Source organism: Equus przewalskii, chromosome 1 (genome assembly GCF_037783145.1).
Source record: "Equus przewalskii isolate Varuska chromosome 1, EquPr2, whole genome shotgun sequence".
Classification (NCBI taxonomy): Eukaryota; Metazoa; Chordata; class Mammalia; order Perissodactyla; family Equidae; genus Equus; species Equus przewalskii.
The window spans coordinates 123,923,733-123,944,371 of NC_091831.1; the positions used below are offsets into that span (position 1 = coordinate 123,923,733).

The 20,639-nt window shown below is 38.6% G+C and overlaps 1 protein-coding gene across 2 annotated transcripts in view; it reads right to left on the reverse strand.

Moving 5' to 3' along the window:
• Positions 1-559: 559 nt before the first annotated feature.
• Positions 560-20,639, reverse strand: part of GLCE (glucuronic acid epimerase) — a 131,756-nt gene continuing 111,676 nt past the window's right edge. For both annotated transcript variants that reach the window (XM_070622291.1, XM_070622302.1), the window contains 3 exons: positions 12,822-13,417; positions 10,502-10,747; positions 560-4,549 (listed from right to left, as the gene is read on the reverse strand). In XM_070622291.1, the coding sequence (XP_070478392.1) occupies positions 3,525-4,549; positions 10,502-10,747; positions 12,822-13,404 (1,854 nt within the window). In that variant the 5' untranslated portion in view covers positions 13,405-13,417 and the 3' untranslated portion in view covers positions 560-3,524. The remainder of the gene's footprint in view (positions 4,550-10,501; positions 10,748-12,821; positions 13,418-20,639) is intronic.

Genomic DNA, 20,639 nt, shown 5'->3' on the forward strand with positions numbered 1-20,639 from the left:
AAGCCAGTCTGGCCTCTGGTTTTATATGTACTTGGGAGCCTAAATCATTTTTCTCTGAGAAGTGAGGGGAAAAGAATAAATAATGCTTATTGTTCGAAAGAAGAGGCAAGTAGAAAAGCCAGGGAGGAGGAACTTTCAAATAACTCTAAAGCAGGTAAAAATGGTTCCCAGCCTGGACGAGCAGGGGAGAGGGCATCCTCGCAGCTGGCCAGCGCCTCGTTCCTGCTCACGCTGCTCCCTCGTCGTCTTCATCTTGGTGCTCAGGCCCGGAACCTGCGCTGAGAACCCCTTCGCTGACTGACCACACGAGGCGGCATTTCTCTTTCCTGAAACTGTTTTGTGGACACTGTGTCCCCCATGGACTAAACCTCCTTAGGATGAGGGCCCATGTAAGATCCTCTTCCCCAGTTTGTCTTCAAGGGCCCGATACACCTTCAACGAACATCTGTGGCCTGACTAGTTGTCACAAGCTGAACAGGAAATGATGGTTAGAAATTTGCCTGCTGGGCTCAAATAATCTTAGAATAATTAGAGAAGAAAGAGAAAATATCCAGCTATATTCCTTTTAAGATAAAAACTTTATTTTACAATTTTATAAAGCAGCTTTACATTAAGCACAAACAATCCATTTACTTTGTATAGAAACAAAATACCTTTCCATCTGCAAAAAATCAAGTTTTGCTGTATATAAAACTAACATGTGCACATTGTGCTTAAACTGCAAAGTCTGTACAGCTTTACAAAGGACTACCCTTCAGAAGGGCATCCAGTAAACTCTTTATTGCATATTTAACACATGGTATATAACCCACATGTACAATGGAGAAGAATCAAGAAAAACAGTTACAAGGAGGATGAAAATAGCAGCTTTCAGTGAAAGTTCGCACACTGACAAAGAAAAAGGACTGCCACATCTGGAAAGTTGTGCTTGTGTGTCATTTTTGTATTTGCTCATGTACACTGGATGGTTTTTGGATGAAGCAGTTATGTACAATAAACCCTAAAGGGTCAAACTTGACCTTTATCTGGAAACTTTTGGCTGGTTTTACAACTGAAGTGGCAATAGATTTAATTTAACCTCAAAGCTAACTCAAGATAAGTGTAAAAAAAACTATGAGCATAATCTTGAAACAAACATTTAAAGAAACAAAACAAAATAAAACTTTAAATACATTCCCCACTCTCTCTAAGCTCAGAGTAAGTAAACACTTTACATGATTTAAACCCCAGAAAACTCGGCAGGTGTTTAGGAACCAAAGCTCAACGGCTGGTCTTGGGCAGTGTTCCTCTGCATACGTCCCCAGCTCAGCTGCATCAGAATCGCCCGAATGCCTGTAAAAATGCAGTCTATCACCCTTCACAGGCAGATTTACTGAGCATCTGGAATCTGTATTTCAACAAGCTCCCAGGTGATTCTGAGGCATCCTAAAGTTAGAGACCCACTGGTTTGTACTGACAATGCTGCTTCAGGTTCAACTCACCCTCTTCGAAAATTCTGGGATCACAAGAAAAAGCAAGCTGCTGTTGCAATGTGGAAGGCAGTGTGAAACCAACAGCATTGAAATGGGAATGCCATTTCTAGATCAAAATGTCTTTCCTTATTCAGTGGAAAAGCACAGCCACATTGTTAAGGCACTGATATTTGTCACAGAAGCAGTACCATACTGTTTTCACTGGTTCCCTTAACCTGAAGTACCAGTATGCAAACACAGTGCAGAAGTCTGGACTGTCCTAAATAATAACAAATACAATGAAGTAAAAAGGGTTTCCAGATTGGAGAAAGTTTATTTTTGAGCAGTGAGATTAAAAAAGGAGTCCAGATATTCTTGTTGAGACATCTAATGTATAAGAACCACAAAGGTCAAAAGCTAGGGGGAAACTTAATAACCCACTTTGTTGTGTTGTTGTGGACAAAAGAGAGTTGTGGTCACGTAAATTGGGAGTTTAAGCTTACTTTTCCACGGCCAGTTTAATATTGTCTTCAGTGTAGATCTATATTGTCTTCTTTGCTACTGCTCCCATTGCCACTAACATACATATTTTGCATATATATAATATTCATATATACGTATATATTTCCCGGTTTCTAAGTAGTGTTTGGGGTGAGTTCAGTTAAGATGTAGTGTGCAGGCAGGTGCTCACGTGGCTCTTGCTGTGCCTTTATTATAGGTCGCAGACAAACTGCACTGTGTTTGTCAGACTCAGTCCCCTGAAAGTGTGGGGTCTCATATTTCCACTCTGTAAGTTGTAGTGCTGACTTAGTGTAAAACAGAAGACATCAAAATCAGCCTCCCTGGGTTTTGACTAACGCCTGAAGCCGTACAGCAGACACTGCCCCGGGTACGAGGGCTAGGAAACCTATTTACGTGAGGTACAGTGGGATGTAAAACCCGAATGAAGGCCTGATTACACGTGTACAGCAAACGCAGTAGGACCACTTCTATCCAACAGCTGAAAGAATTTAAAATTGAAATTGCAAAGGAAAGGTGAATGGTTTGAAAAGTTGATGAACAAGAACGATCTAAGTAGGAAAAAATCCTCTTATGATTCTTGGACGTAATATCTGACCTAGTATTTTTCTGTAAAGAGAAAAAAGATCCTCAAAGGGCAGTGGTGGTGGACTATCACAATTACTAGCTCCTTCCCGAGTGTATAATAAAATCTCTGAAATGTCCCAAAAACATCCCCCCGAAACAGACAAAACTCTTGAGTGTAGCCTGAAATGAAATACAAAAGTCTAGATAGCGACAAAAACAACCATCACAGTGGGGATGGGGAAGACAGACTGATTAGCAAACCTTTACTGATTGTAGATCAAGTTTCATAAAACAGCTAACATTTTTGTAATTTCTTGTGCAGTCAACAAGTTTCACTTTAGTTGTGCTTACGTTATATAACTGTGAAGCCTGAACACTGGCTGTGTTTTTAATTTACACATTTTCAGAAAACCATAAATTCAAAATATTCTCCATATATAATAAATTGAACAAATGCAACAAATGCTCATTCACCCCCAAGAAATGAATCTATAGAAAAGAAACATCATTTTAAAAAGTTGCACACAGTCCACTATTCAGGCTACAAGTACATATTTACTGATTATAGCACATTATTTTTTTAAAGTCTGCTTTCAACATAAACATAAATAATCACATTTTAAAAGAGCCCCATACTAAGTTGCCAGGTAAGCGCTAGACAGCTGGCCACAAGCAGCTGCTTACCATGATCTTTCCCAAACCGAGAGGGACCGGCTGTCTGTGGAAGTGTACAGGATGACAAGCAGGGCAGAGTGAAACAGCTTTGTTCAGCCCATTGACTAAACGCTTTTCTCTAAATGCCACCTAAACACCCAACCCATGGAATGCAATGATCTCAGAAGACTGGTTTTAAGGATCATTTATCACTTTGATGTAACCCACAAAAAACTAGTACGCAACCTTTTAAAATGTGTCCATGCTCTGCCGAGACAGAGCCCATAGTTTCCGTGCGCAGCAGAGGCTGACACAGGATTTTGGTTCTGAGCTTTAGTTGTGCTTTGCCCTGCCGCCCTTAAGGTAGCTCTTCCACCTCTTGACAAATTCTTTGAAGATCGGGGACTCATCGATGGTGCTGAGCAGCTGCAGCTGGTTGATGTGGGTGGTGTGATAGTCCCAGCGGGCCAAGTTGGGGGCAATGCCAAGCATGAAGTGCCGGAGGTCATAGATGGTTCCTGAGCCGGTGTCGTACAAGGGGAGCATAGCTTTCAGGGACTCCATGCCACGCTCATACAAGGACTTTGCTTCTTTCCCAAGCTTTTCCCCTGCAGTTTCTTTTAAGTCATACAGCCCAATTAAGGAATACATAAAGCCATTTAAAACAAAAGAGCTAGGTGTGGTTGGATATTCTTCATACCAGTCGTGTTTATTCATAAACACAGCTTTAACTCCATGCTGCTCTGATGGAAACTTGTACGGGGCTGTTGCCCTTAAAGCTGAATTGAGGAATACGTGGTCTTTTGTTAACAGATAGGCCCTGACTAGTGTAGAAATGGCTTGCCCTTGGGCCATGGCAGAGTACCACCCTGGCTCTAAAGACTTGAACCCTTCTCCTAACTTACGGGTCACCATTATTGGCCAGCCACCTTTCTCATCCTGGTTCCTTACCAGCCAATCACTGGCAGCAAAGAATGCGGCCATGTGGGCTGTGGTACAGATGGTAATGTTGTCGAGGAATCCTTTCCCTTTTGCAATCAACCTAACCACCTTCTTGGGCATGATTTTGGTTGGCTTGACAGCTTTTGTGTTGGAAAGACCCACTCCTTTCCTGAGGTCAGTGACTAGGTCCCTGGTAACAGTGCTCCATGAAGTTCTGGGCCCGATGCCATAGTATATGTCTCTTTCTTTAAAAGCAATTAGCTGGGTATTTGAGACATAATGTACAGTGAAGAGCTGATTCTTTTCTGTCGTCTCTAGAACCACGGACACACTTCCATTTGTCAAGAACTTGAGGTCAAATGAAATAATAAAATCTTTTGTGTTCCCCAGTTGCAAAGATACACCTTCACTGGTTTCTGCAGGAGGAAAATATACCAACAAAGACCGGTTAGAATAAAAGCTCCTTGTATTTAAAAGTTAACCACAATTCATCCTTGACAATCACTGACCAGACAAAATCAACACTTCCATATTTTATGTGTCAGATCATGATCATTTATTTATTTTTGGTGAGGAAGATTGTCCCTGAGCTAACATCTGTGCCAATCTTCCTATTTTGTATGTGGGACGCCACCACAGCATGGCTTGATGAGCAGCGTGTAGGTCTGTACCTAGGATCCAAACCTGTGAACCCCAGGCTGCTGAAGCAGAGTGTGCAAACTTAACCACTATGCCATTGGGCTGGTCCTATTATATCTTTACTAAACTAACCACAAACAAATGACAGAATTGGTGAGTCCATGATGGTTTGTCAACATCAGGCCAAAGATCTTACCTTTTGACTTGTCTAGTTTACATTAGAGAGTTATCAGAGCAAATGGCTACGGTATTGTTGATCAAACTGCCTTTTCTACTAGATCAAATGCTAGCTAACCCATTCTGTATACCCATTCTGCCAAAAGAAAAAAATAGCCAAAAGCTGGCTCAGCATATTTTGTTGTAAGAGAGAAGCTAGAAGGAAAGAATGGCTATACATGAATTTAAAATTTTTTATTTAATTAACATTTAATAAGTATTTACTGTGGTCTAAGGGCTTTATATACGCTAACTCATTTAATCCTCATACAAATTACAAGAGCAGGTGCTACTATTAGTCTCAATTTGTGGATGAGGAACCAAGACACAGAGGAGTTAAGTAATTTGCTTAAAGTAGAAAGAGTTGAACCCAGGTTGTTGAGTCTGGCTCCATAATACATGCTCTTAATCACTATTTGCTGCTGAAAATGATAGCTTTGTTTTCAGGTATTTGCTGGAACTATGAATAACATATCTGGAAATTAAACAATGGGTTCATGCAGGCTACAAAAAGTGAGGGATACTCGGGGAGGGGGAGAGAGAGGCTTTGAGTTAAAACAAAGACAAAAACAAGAACCTTGTTTGAGGGCCGGCCCCGGGGCCGAGTGGTTAAGTTCACGTGCTCCGCTTCGGTGGCCCAGGGTTTCGCGGGTTTGGATCCTGGGCGCGGACATGGCACCGCTCATCAGGCCACACTGAGGTGGCATCCCACATGCCACAACTAGTAGGACCCACAACTAAAATATACAACTATGTAGTGGGGGGATTTGGGGAGAAAAAGCAGGAAAAAAAAAAAAAGGATGGCAACAGTTGTTGGTTCAGGTGCCAATCTTTAAAAAAAAACAAAAAACCTTGTTTGAATTCTTACTCTACGACTTACTAGCTTTGAGATGCTCACCAAGATAGACCTCTTTGAGCCTTAGTTTCTTCATGTGTTAAACAGAGATATTACTGCTTTGGAAGGTAATTGTGAGGATTAAAAGAAAAAAGATAGTGGCTTGCAACGGTCAAAGATGATAACGATTCTTCTTCTTCTGAAGCCATTGGCTTCAGAGGTTGATAAAATAGTAAAAACTGTTTTACCTGGCAAGTTATCAAAGAAGAATTTTTTCTTGCATGTCTACAGTGAGTGCAAGGATGCCTGACTCCCAGAAAGATGATTTTCTGAATACTGCTGGTTTAGATTTACCAGGAAAAGAAACTGAGCATATTAAAACCAGACGGCGGCAGCAGCAAGAACAAGCACAATGACGGCAAATATATGTAGTGCTAATTTTAAAATATTAAAGGTGAATGTGTATATCTTGATCTTTATGGAGCTTAGGAAACACTTTCACATGTATTATCTCACTCGATATTTAGAATAATCTTCTGAGGCCAGCAGAACAGGAATTACTAACTGCATTTTAGAGATGAAGATACGGAGGCTTTGCAAGGTTAAAAGGTTTGCCCAAAGCCAAAAGCTAATTAGTAGGAGACAGGGACTAGAAACCAAGATTCCTGGACCCAAGTTCAAAGACTATGAAAAAGGAATGATACTGGAAATGACATCCCCATGAGAATAATCAGTGGAAACGTTATTTCTCTTAAATAGAGCCACAGAATCAGATCTGCTTTGAGGAGTCCTTGAGGAAATCTTTAGTGCGTCACCAGGAGCAAAGACCGGAAATGTGAACTGATGATGGTGTATACAGTGGGATTAGCTTGGAGAGTTATTAGCACATTGAGTTGATTGATTAACTCTCCCAACACTGGATTCTACCAGTGTGGATATCATTGACCCAAGGCTCTTAATTACTTCATTTGATGGAAGAGACAATTATGGATGTTGTAACAAGAATGAGAACATCTCGATAGACTTATGCATCAAATGATGCTTTGAGTGACTTTTTAAAAAGTGATTTCAGAAGTATACTTCTAATACACTAAAAATCCATTTATTCTAGAAAAATGTCAACATGCAATCTCTCTCCTTTTTTTTGGTGAGAAAGATTAGCCCTGAGCTAACATCTGTTGCTAATCTTCCTGTTTTGTATATGGGATGCCACCACAGCATGGCTTGATGAGCGGTGTGTAGGTCCATGCCCAGGATCCAAACCTGCAAACCCTGGTCTGCTGAAGTGGAGCACATGAACTTAACCACTATGCCACTGGACTGGCCTGGCAATCTGTCTCTTAACTAGCATTTTTCTGCATCTGTAGTAAAATGGAATCTGATGCTCAGTCCAATATCCCTGAAACACAGCAGGATTCTGTATTGACTTATGAATCACTCAAGATTAAATTATACTCAGTAGAGCAGACTATCTTTATTTCTTCATTCTTAGGGTTATGCCCCATTAATAAGACAGTATTATTAACTATGACATCCATTCTCACAAAACTGGATAACAAAGACCTATCTTTAAAAGTCCAAATGGGAGGAAGCTGAAGAAGTACCCATTTCCCCACCAGAATTCCATTCTGATTTTCACTTTATGTATAAAAATCCAATGAAATGATATAGTTCAATCAATTACCTTATGTCTCAATATAACAGATTAAGTAACTCATTAATGAAGATGTCACGAGATGTAACCTTGTAAAAAAGAACTATTAATTTTCCTAAACTCTTAAACACCACCAAGAGGGGATTATTAAGCTACACAGGAGAAATGACAGAGAAGTCACAATCTCCGATTTAAATTGATCAACCAACAATTGTAATCTTCGCAACAATCTTATGAGATAGGTCTTTTAATTCCCATTTTATATAAGTAAGGAGAGGTTAAACAACCTGTCAGCATCACTTAGAAGGATCTGAATGGTAGCAAATGGGATATGACTATGGTTGTGGCAACTACTTTGGAAATATACTAGGCAATATACCATAAGACCTCCAATACTGGAGGTCTTATGCTTTCTGGAGACCTCTGCTTTAAATATACTAATAGAAAGTTTTGAGTTTCCTAACTGTTTGAAATCCACAGTCCCTCCTCTCTCTGAGCAGTCATCCCAGGAGTCACTCTAAGTGTCTATTTTTGGTCTATGTGTACATGTACTTTAGGCAACAAAGGATGATAAGCATTTAAGAATAGTCTTTAAATCAATGTTTTCAAATACAATACAAACTGTTATCATTCATTCAGTAAGTTTACCACATGGAATGAGAAGAGGCCCTACTCAGAACCTCCAGGAACACTGAGAGACAAGGATCAGGCAGAAGAGAATCTCACAAGAAGCCTGAGGAAGAATCGCTACAGAGAGAGGAGAAAGTGAGCTCACGGAAATAAAATGAAGAGAGTACTTCAGGAAAGGGAAAGCTAATTTAATTCAATAGAGCAGGACAGGTATAAAGTTTCAACTCATTCCATTTTAAAATTAGGAAGAGGAACAAAACATTATTCAACGAATAAAACAATACAAAATATACTGCAGAACCATGTTATGGTTCTTTCCTCTAGATGATTTTGTCCCCTTTCAGGGAAAATAATTCAAGGCCAAAAACATAGAAAGAAATAAAAGGCCAAGAGCATTCAGGGCCTGGTCCTCCAGAGCTTCATCTCACTTAGGCCTATGCTTTTATGTGCCACACAATGATATTTCAGTCAACCAGGACCACATATGCAACAGTGGTCCCATAAGATTAGCACCAGGTAGCATAGGCGTGTAGCAGGCTATATCATCTAGGTTTGTGTGAGTACACTCTATGATGTTTGCAGAATGACGAAATCATCTAATGACGCCTCAGAATATATCCTCATCATTAAGCGATTCATGACTGTACAAGTCCCAGTTTCTTTTCAACAGTGATTCTCTGAATTGATCTCCTACGTGGTCTATATCCACTATAAAGCCTCATCTTCCATATCTACTCCTTAATAAAACAGTCTCACCTCTGTGATTTCCTTCTGCTCTGAGCAACAACTCCTACGTAACTCCAACTCACTCTCCCTCATACACTTGTATCAAATTCAACGCCAAGCATATCCAGGATATCAAAACCACCAGCTCATTCCAAGCTAGCACACTCCCACCAACAGGGAGTTCCAACTGTGAGTAGCTTGTGTTCCACTGGCAGAGTGGCTGTCACATAGTTCTCTCCTCCATATGCTTAAAACAACCTTAGGAAGTAGTTTTATCTCTAGGTACTGGCTGCACAACAAAGGGCTAAAGTGAGTGTCCCTCACTTAGATGAGGGGACCTATGCTTTCTATTACCCAGGACATCCAAAAGTGTACAATGAAATCTATTGCTCTAAATAGGACAGAGTTCTATTTAAAGACTGTTCTAGAAAACTTCCCAGCACTTGGGGAAATCAAGATAAGGGCTGCTGTTTTCCACCCTAACTCAATGTTATTAATTAGTGCAAAAATAAGCTCCTTGGTTCACCCTAAACCTAAGGGCCTTTTGCTGAGTCTAATCATTTCCTGCTGCAATAACCTCTTAGGTACCACAAGCTAAATATTCTTAAACATTTCCACGTACTTTCTCACCTAGCCACATCTGTTGTTTTACAATAAGCAAAGATGCTCTATATGCTGGAATATCACAGAATGACATAGGAGAAAAAGAAGTTCTAGTCACAGAATAAAAACTAAAGGTCACCCATTATTTGCACTGCCTTAAGCGCTCATAAATCCATTACGTAAGGCCATCTAGAATAAGTAGATTTGTATTGTGGCTTTCAAGGTCTGTGAATTACACAGTCATCAATAAAGGACAAGGAGAGAATACAGAAGAGGTCCTACAATCTTTTCTCTCTTTTTATTTACCAAATGCAAGGCTAGGGGAAGGAGGAAGGGTTCTGTTCTTGACATTTCCCTGTAGAGAATTAAGCCTGAGGTGCTAACTAAAATTATTTCATTGTCTTTTTACGTAATGGACTCATTAATTCTCATGGATATTGACTAGTGGAGAAAAACACATTACATCCTAATTAATGAGACTGTCTTAGTAAAAGGGGAAATGTTGCATAATGTTAATTTGATTTTATAAACGATTTTATTAATGAAATAGTTTTACATGAAGTTTGAGACAATCTAGTACATTAACAAAATTCAATATGGGAAGCAGGCCTGGTTGGTAATCTGTATTATCTTGAAAAAATAAAAAGCTACTAGTAAAAAACAAGGCAAAGGAAAGGATGGTTCTCTCTATAAAGGAAAACTTCTACCATAATGCAAAATAGTTTAAAAATTAAAGAATAAATACTGTATTGAAATATTAAAATAAACCAAGGAACTTCATTCCTGTGAGACATAGATCCCTGGGAGATACACAGCATGCAGTAAGCTCTATTTTAATATTCAATCGATGGCTTGGCTCTTCACACAGTAAATACTCCTTTTAGAACCTTAAATTTTTAGAGTTCCTTTTTGAGGGATTTCACTTGGGTGACACCATTTGTTTCTTTACATACATAACATAAAGGGTTTGCTAGAGTGTTTTCAAAACCATAAAAACAATTTTCAGGGAGTTATCAGTGCATACATCAACATAAAATTAGCAGATGCATATTACACATCCCTTACCTGGAGCAAGGAACTGTTTGACATTGGTGAATCTAGACTTGTCAGCCACGCTGGCCACAAAGCAGCCCTTTGGCACGGTCCAGTCATTCAGCTTGCTGTTTTTGTCCCTGTCTTCTGCTGTCTCATATACCTCTATGTGAGGGGGCTTCTCAGTTAGATTCTTGCTGTAATGACTTAACCCATACTGTGCAATCTGGATTGGGTAGAAATAGCCTTGAGGGCCCCACTGGGTAGATAAAGGTACACCTATAAAATAGAGAAACAAAGCAAAAAACCACGTCCAGACATTTACAAGCCTGTTTTGAACACCATTCTTCATTGTTTTACTTCTGGGGGAGGTTAGAGGGTTATCAGCAACTTTTGAGCATTCTTATTATACTGCTGATATAATTACTAAAAACTAGTATCAAATTAACCAGATAGAAAAAACAAAATTAAGCATTCATTCACTCTCTTTCATTATTTGTTAATTGACAGCAATGCAATGCTGTAGAGTATCTTTTAAAGACTTTTTTATGTGTATTACTTTTCTCATAGCTACAGATGTCATGTTTCATAATCCTGTTTCATATATTCAAGTTGTGCACAATTTAAATACATGTAGATAATGTTACCACAGTTTTATTCTAGAACATTAATCCTGAAATTTTCTTAAACATTCATACTTAACAATCAAGTTAATTACATACTCATCTCTCCCTCCAATGTCAAGATGTTGTCTAATAACTATATCATCTGATGGTTACAAGTATTTGCTTAATAAGGCAGTTATGCCCAGGCAACAAAGTATAAGCACAGCTTGTGTTCTTTTTCATATCCTTCGTGTCAAAATGTAATTCTTAAGAACAAGGAGTGGGTTTTTAAAAATGAATTCAAGTTTTATATTTAACCATAGATTATTGAAACAATTCTTAATGGATTACCTCTTGTAAAATTCTAAGCAAAACGTTTAAATGTTTGGTATCAGCAGTAATTTCCTACATGGGAAATACAGTAATACCACATTGCACAGAATTCTGTATTGTTGCGTACGTGTTGAGAGATGAACTCCTATCTGTAGTTGTAAAATAAATTAACAAGCATCAGATGGGCACAGCAGAAACTGGGAATCCAAAAATCCGGATGTGTTCTGATGTAGTTTCAAAACAGTTTAAGGAATTAGGGACCACATAGGCTAAGAAACCTAGACTAAAGATAAGCTTCTTAACTTCTGCATTCTTTCTCCAAGGGTGATTTTTTTTTTTAATTCAAATGGAATTATTTTCACTTAATAAAAGGAAGGTTTATACAATCTCATTAAAGATGAGTGATAACTACAACAATGTGCAACTGGCATAAGAATTGATAGACTGATCAACGAATGGAATAGTAGGCCAGAAACACACTCTAGTATTCAAAATATTTTAGTATAATGATAAAGATTGCATCATGAATCAGTGGGGAAAAGAGGAGATTATTCAATACACATTAGGGAAAAAAAATCTAAAATTAGATCCTGACCTTGTACCATTTACCAAAATATAAATCAATTTAGCTGGACTAAAAAGTTAAATGTAAAAAGACAAAATGATAAAACTGTTAGAGAAAATAGGGATGAACAGCTGATCATGGTGTGGCAAATGACTTTCTAAGCATAAAAGGAAAAAGTAAAAAAAAAAAATCCCTAAGTTTAGTAAACAAAAACTAATAAATCATAAGTAAAATGAAAAGTCAAATTCAGTTTGGCTTTCTGGTTAATCCTAGGTCTGAAATACAAACTCCAGAATATTTCTAATTATACCCATAAGGAACCCTCACTGCTCCAGGTTTTAAAGACAATATGTAATAGACTGTAGGAGTTCAGTATAAATTCAGAGAAAACGATGTCTTAATATGTATTGTCTTATTCTGAGGACTTTAAACCTCCATGCAGAGATGACACCTGGCTAGTCTGGCAACAAGACTGCATTGGTACATTGATATGCTCATTGGATGGTCTCTCTCCCTTTCCCATCTCCCCTCACAGGATAATAACTGTATATTTTAAAGCAAAATTTCTGGAGATGCCGTGCCTTGACCTTACTGGTGAGAATTTTAGATTCTGAGGTAGGTTAATGGAATAATCCTAGTTGATCAGGTATGTTCTTATTGAAGCTCTAAAATCACACCATCTAGAAAGTTGCCCTAGATTCAGACTTAACCTGTTCCTCCATACTAAGCCAGAGCGACGAAACGTCTGTTGATAGTAAGCTATGTATGTATCTGCTGTATAATTAGCGCCTACAGTTTCTTATTCCTCAACACAGTCAGGATAGAAAAATGCAGTGGAGCAGATACCAACCTTCAACCCCACTTATGCACTTGACTCTGTCTCGGACTTCCACATTGTAGCCTTCAAAGGACATAAACACACCATCAGGGTGATAAGGGGCTCGCTGTGCATAGACTTTGGAATAGCTATGAGAGAATTCAAACCGATCATAGCCATCATACTGAACCACCTTTCCATAAACATCAAAATATTTCTCTACCCAAGTGAATGGAAGAAAGACTTCATTCCCCTCTCGTCTCCCTTTAATTGTGTGTTCATCATTAATGAGACAGTCGATTTCTTCATATTTGAGTCCTAACACCTTGCTTCCCCCATTGCTGTTGAAGCCCCCAACGACAGGGGGTGCTTTCTGCTGCTCCTGAGGGAATGCCTCCTCAGCCCGTTTGCCCACGTGGTTCACATAGTTGTTACTCTCAGATGCTGCTGCTCTTTTTTCCAATCCATCCACTCTGAAGCCACTACTCAAATGCCGTGGAAACTGGATCGCTTTGTCGCTGGAACACTTATTCCACAAAAGTACTGTGACCAAAGTGAAGAGTGCGCAGATGATAATCAAAGTCTTATAGTTGACCCGAGCTGCCAAGCAACGCATATTCAGACCATACCTATGAGGCAAGAAGAAAAATGCATGACAGATGTACTGCTGACATTTTAGAGGCTACAGTTTTATTATTTATTTATTTTTATGGTGAACATAAGGGCAATTTTATTAATTGTATGTAATCTGATCAGATTTAAAATTACTACTCAAACTTTTCAGCAGAAACCAAGAAAAGGCAAGAGGTACTTCTCCCTCTTAAAATGCTCAGTTAGCAGGATCTGGTAAAGCAGAGATTCCCAAACTTTCTGTTTGTGGCTCCTTTGATATCTCAGCAATTTTTTCACAAAGTCCCTAGGCCAAAAGAAATACCTAATTGTTCCATTTATTAAGTAGCTGGGCCCAAACAATTTAATATATATTTTTGTCCTAACAACTTAGTAGCTGTTTGAAAAAACTGAAAAAACATTACAAGTCTTATCAAGGTAAACAGCGACATCCATGGTGCTAAATCCAACAGGGGATTTCTAGTGCTTGTCCTACTTGACCTCTCGGCAGCATAAAACAGTCAATGACTCCTTCCTTCTTAAAACACTTTCTTCTCATGGCTTCTAGGCACCATTCTCTCTTGGTTCCTCTTAAACCCCACTACCTGTTCCTCCTCAGTCATCTTTGATCATTCCTTTTCATCTCTCTGAACCCTAAATGTTGGAGCACCTTAGGGTCCCAGTTCTCAGACCTCTTCTTTACCTCTATTCACTCCTAGGCGATCTCACCCAATCTCATGGCTTTTAATACAATTTCTATGCTAACTACTCCCCAAATTCTATCTCCAGGCCAGACATTTCTTCAGAACTGCAGACATATATAGCTAAGTGCTGATCTGAGTAACTGACATCTCTACTTGGAGGTCAAATGGGCTTCTGAAACACAACACCCAAAATCTAACTCCTAAACTTTTCCCTCAACCTGTTCCTCCTTTCCTACTGCTCAGACCAGAAATCTGGACTCCCATCTTGCTCACCCCATATCCAATCACTCAGGAAATCCTGTTGGCTCTACCTTCAAATTATACCCAGAACCTGGCCTCTTTTTATCAACTCCACTGTTGCCACATCAGAGCCACTGTCATCTTTGCCTTGGAACACTGCGACGATGTCTAATCTGGTCTCCCTGCTCCTGCCCTTGCTCTACTATTCCACCCCAAGTCTCTTCTCAACACAGCAGTCAGAATATGCTTTTAAATGTAAGCCGGATCACATCATTCCAGTCATGATGGAAGAACAATTTGATGCTGTTGTCCCTGCTGGCTACAGGGTGTATCAGCCAGTTGTGACTGCAATGCAAGCAGTCCCAGGTTGCCTGTTGCTGGGGTCACTGAGAAATATGGAAACTTATGGGTTAGTTATATGTGCAATAAACGGAATATCGCAGCCCACTGAGAGTAGGGGGAGGAGTCTCACTGCTGCTTGCTGCAGTAGCTCTGTAATTTATTTTATGTTGTAAATGCACACTTATTTTACTGTTTGTAATCCTCCTCTCCCTTTTGCCTCTCAATAAACCCTTTAGGCAGCAACGAGATTAAAAAAAAAATCAAACTTCAAACTGAAAATGTTTAATGAAAAATTACACAGTGAATTTCTGTTTTTCAAGAATGTTGATGGTGGGGGCTGGCCCCGTGGCCGAGTGGTTAAGTTCGCGCACTCCGCAGCAGGCGGCCCAGTGTTTCGTTAGTTTGAATCCTGGGCGCGGACATGGCACTGCTCATCAGACCACGCTGAGGCAGCGTCCCACATGCCACAACTAGAAGAACCCACAACGAAGAATACACAACTATGTACCCGGGGGGCTTTGGGGAGAAAAAGGAAAAAATAAAATCTTTAAAAAAAAAAAAAAAAAAGAATGTTGATGGTGAATGGTAATTCACTCATTTCTTTTAATTCCAAGATAAGGTAAACTTTGAGTTCCTGCATGTCTGAAAACAACTTTATTCTGTTCTCACCACTGATTAATAGTTTGGCAAGACACAGAATCCTTGGTTGCATATTATTGCCTTTCAAAATGCTGTGGGCAATATTTCACTGTCTTAAAGCATTAAGGATTACTGATGAGAGGTTTGATTTCACTCTGACACTTGTCACTTTGTACATGACTTCCCTCTGGAAGTTTGTTGTTTATCCTAGAAATTCTGCAGGTTCATGAGAATGTGTTCACCATATCTGACTCACTATTTCAGTACTTGGTGTGCCCTTTTAATCTGAAAACTTGCGTTCTCTTATTCTTTTTTTTAAAGATTGGCACCTGAGCTAATATCTGTTGCCAATCTTTTTTTTCCTTCTTCTTCTCCCCAAAGCCCCCCCCATACATAGCTGTATATTCTAGTTGCAGGTCCCTCTGGTTGTGCTCTCTTGTTCTTGTTTATGGGACGTAGTATCTTCTTGCAGCTCTGACTACATTAGAGCTCCTTTTTTGTAAAATTCTCTCTGATAAGCTCTATTTTCTCCAGTGGCAGTCTTTCTGGTTATTTTAGTCTCTCTTTCATGCTTAGTTTTCCTCAGATCTCTGCTTACTCATTCATATTTACTCATTCATATTTAGGCCTGAATGACTCATGCCGACAGAGTTCCTCTGTTGTTGTGAAGATGGTCTGTCTTTTGGCTAGACCGCTCTGCTGAGGGGCACTCTGTGTGGGCTGGGTGCAGGCTGACTGGCAGTGTTCCTTTAGGGTACGCAGGTGGGGAGCCAGAATGACAATGGCTTTTTTTCTTTTGTTCTGGGGCTACAACTTGTATTCTAGAAGCCTTAGCTTTTCCCAGTTTTGCTAAAGAAAATCTGCCTGGTGTTTTGGCTGACGTTCATGCCAGCTGTCTGCAGTCTGGGCGCAGGGGTGCGAGAGGTATGGGGACGTGAGGAGAGGGCACAGTTGTGCCTTCTAGTACTTGAATAGAGATCCAGAAATCTGTTCAATCACCACTCTTTGGTAGTCTTCCTATTTATTGTTATTGGTTTCTTCATTTCTTATTTCTATAGGTTCTATTTCAGTGGGGCATCAGGAGGAAAAGGAAACAAAGATATGGGTTTGGTCCATCTTGGAAACCATACACAGATTTTTAAGAGTCGAACCCAATAACATACTTTTTTTTTTTTAAAGGATAGTTTTTTCTTTAAAGATTTTATTTTTTCCTTTTCCTCCCCAAAGCCGCCTGGTACATAGTTGTATATTCTTCGTTGTGGGTCCTTCTAGTTGTGGCATGTGGGACGCTGCCTCAGCGTGGCTTGATGAGCAGTGCCATGTCCGTGCCCAGGATTCGAACCAACGAAACACTGGGCCGCCTGCAGCGGAGCATGTGAACTCATGCCACGGGGCTAGCCCCCCAATAACATACTTTTATCATTGGCATCGTTACTACAAGAAATGTATTGAATGCTGAAAAACCAAAGCGTGGTACAAACAAACCTTCAGAAACAATGTATTTATAGATTGAGGATTTCCTTATATTGTAGTACAGGCAAACTAATAACACTAAATGGTGTTTATTAAAAAAAAAAGTCCTTCATTAAAAACACGTAACAACATTTGAATCATTCCTCTCTACTTATGAAACTGGGCTACCATTATGATGAGAGACAAGATGGGAAAATCAAAATTAAAAACTTTCAATAACCTTTTTGCCCAGATTTTGTTATCTAACACCATTCCTTACTAACGGCAATGGGGCTTCTTAGAGAAACGGATGATTCCAGGTCTGGGGCCTTGCCATGCCAGAAAATAAAGAAAACTTTCAAATCAATGGGTTCATAATCTGGGGGATCAAAAATGCAGTAGAGGATAGATAAAACAAGATTGGAAACCTAGGGATAACTGCTGAAGCCGAAAGACATGCTGGAGGTCTACTGTATTTTTCTCTATACTTTTGTTAATGTTTAAATGTTTCCATAATTTAAAAAAATAGTATCATAGCAAAAAGTACAGGACTGGAATCAGCCTGAAAAGTCCCCTTCTCCATTAGTCAAAGTTGAGAGAATTATGACTGATGTTGACTGAAACACACAGAATCAATGAAAGTCCTTGAGTCTACAATGATATTCAAAAAGGAGAAAGCTAGAAAAAAACTTGGGTCATATTCTGAGCTGGTGAAAATTGGTAACTAAGTGAAAGAATTTATTTCGCTGGCCATTGAAGGAGAACAAACTAATAGCCCCAGATGATAAAGAATTCTATTTTACAGGAAAAGAGTGGCTAATAATGTAGAAGAAAAAAAAAATTGGAAAATTAGCATTATGCAATCCCTCAAGAAATTACTAATTTAGGCAAGTATTATATTTTAGGTATATGCCTGCTAGGGACCTAGGGATTCATGCTGTGCAAAGTAACACCAAATACATTCTTTTCTAATCGCAAGAAGAAAGAAACTCTACAGTGAAGGGATCCAATGGTCATTACCCTAATTCAGCGGTCAATTTCAGTCTCATTAATGGTGACTCATGCAGATACTGTCTCTTGATGAGCTAAAATAAAAAGTACAAAATCTTTCACATATCCCAACCAAAAATGTTTAAATGTTTAACTTGGATCTCCCAGGTCTTAAGATTTAACTTCTAGCTGATAGGAAATACAAAGGATAGAAGAACAAGTTAAATGAAGAAGCAACCAGATACATCTAGGTGAAACATCCTACAGGAGAGTTAGCCCTGTCTCTTCAACAAATTAGTGGCATGATGGGGCCAGCCCAGTGGCATAGTGGTTAAGTTCACACATTCCGCTTAGGTGGCCTGGGGTTCCCAGGTTCGGATCCCAGGCGCAGACCTACACAGCGCTCATCAAGCCATGCTGTGGTGGCATCCCACATACAAAGTAGAAGACTGGCAACAGATGTTAGCTCAGGGCCACTCTCCCTCACACTCATAAAAATAAATAAATTAGTGGTATGAAAAGAAAAAGGATACTAAATTAGATTTTTTTTTTCTTTTAGAGGCTTAACGGATATAACAACCAGATGTGAAACTTGGTCCTACACTGGGAAATTTGACTACAGAGTTGATAAAAAGGATAGATGGAAGGACATCTGGAGATTGTTATTGAAAAAAGGAGGTTATAAAATAGCACATATAGTATGATCTCACTTTAGTAAACAACGCACATATATAGGTCTTTATTTTCTATTTTCCATGATTATATTTACCATTTTTAACCATAAAAATTGAAAATTAAGAAGGTCAAAGTCAATTTTGTTAAAATACTGAAAGAAAGAAATGTAAATTTTACGTTAAAAATGTCTATAAATAGTTTTCAAAATAGGCACTGACATTTTTGGAGGGGAAGGGAAAGAGAGCAGAGACAGAAGGAGGATGAAGAGAAAGAAACCATGAATACTCACATGCAATATTAACTACCAAATAGGTTCATCTAAAGGTAATCGTGATAATTTTTATTATAATGTTGCTTAAATTATAGAAAACTGACCACAGAAATTCAAAAATTAAAAAGTAGATTATATTTAATTTTACTAAGTATAAATGACGATAACTTTAAAAGCTAAAACCAGGGTCTTCTGCTGAGTGGTGACACATTTCCTACTGATTTTAAAGCTTCTGCCACATCCATGAACTAAAATTAACCTTTCAAGTTAAAAAAAAAAATCTATAAATTCAAAAACCTTGAAACCTCATCTATTGCTGACCGTAAAGATTTATTTCATTAGAAACATAATCCAACAAAACTTGATTTTAGTAACTTTGGAGAGCCAAAACAGAAAATACCATTCAGTAGGCATCATAAAGAAACTGTGGAATAACTTCTTTGCAGAAATAGTTAAAAATTAGGGAAAACAAAATATAACTTAGCTTTCCTTTGGGAGATCAAACTGTTCTCTTTTTAAATGATTCGCAATTCAAAACCTCATCTGTGATGCCTCATCTTTCAAATTTATTTTCATAACTGAATATTTCAAGTAATCATTAAAATAATTCAGCAAACATTAAAGGTGTGGGTATCACCATGAGTTTTTAAAATATGAAGGTCATGTTTCAGTTAAGAACAATCTTTAAATCAAATTTGTAAAAAATTTCATTGAAAGAAATAACTGGCTTTTACTTTCCTCTGAATAATGTAAACCAAGGCTTGCTTGCTCATTACTTTCTCTTATTTATATATCTAACAATTTACATTTCTTATAATACTTTGGTACCAAGTAAACAGAAGGAATAGTAGTTAATAGATAATCAAACTGACTTTTTGGTTCAATCAGCATCTATTCAGCAGCTACTGTGTGGCGGGTAAGGCATTATCTCTGTCCCCGAAGGCCAGATTAGTGGGAAACATGCATAAAATATAATGTTATGAGATAGGAACTGTAAAAAAGTTACACAGAATATGCTATGAAACAGAGAGGAGGAAGCCAGTAACTCTCCCTTAACTTTTTAAGGCGTGAAGGAAAGCTTCAAGGTGGAATGAGCAAAAGATTGACAGCCAAGCATGCTCCCAAATCAGGGTATTTGCACTTGCCACACCCTCTGCCTGGCACTCTGGTTCCCCAGATGTCCATTAGGCTTGCTCCCTTATTTCTTCAGGTCACTGCTTAAGGGTCAATTTATCAAAGAAGCCTTCTCTGGCCACCCTATCTAAAATAACAATTGTCACTCCATCATTCTCTAGGTCCTTATCAGCTTTATTTTTCTTCACAGCATTTATCATCACTTGATATTACACATTTTAGATTATTAGCCAACTCCAGTCCACTAGAATCTAAATTCAATGAGGGTTGGGATTTTGCTTCTCCTGGTCAGGGCTGGATCCCCAGGGCCTAGAAATGTGCCTGTTTCATACTAGGCATTCAATAAAGATTCACTGAAGGAAGAAACATTGTTAAGTATGCAATTTAAAAACACAGACAATTGAAATAGACAATTTTGTTTTCCTTCTCGTAACTGGGTATTCTGAAGTGATAATCTGAATAAAAATGAACACAACTGACACAACAGAATATGGATTGTGATGCTGTATACTGGCCAACTCTTTAAAACAGATTTACAATTTAATTACTGCTATTAGTAATGTTCCATTTGTTTACTACTCGATAGACCAAGATTTAAATCACACAGTCAAATGGGTAAGTAATCTGTGATAGCGCTAACTCAAAGGAGAACTGCCTAATATTTTTGGTGGTTAGGACTCTTCCAATAATGTAAACAAGTAGCATTCTCTAGAAATTACTTACAGTAAAAGACAAAATGAGAAGGTAATTTTGCTAGTCCATTTTTTAAAAATAAAGTTAAAATAATCTTTGATG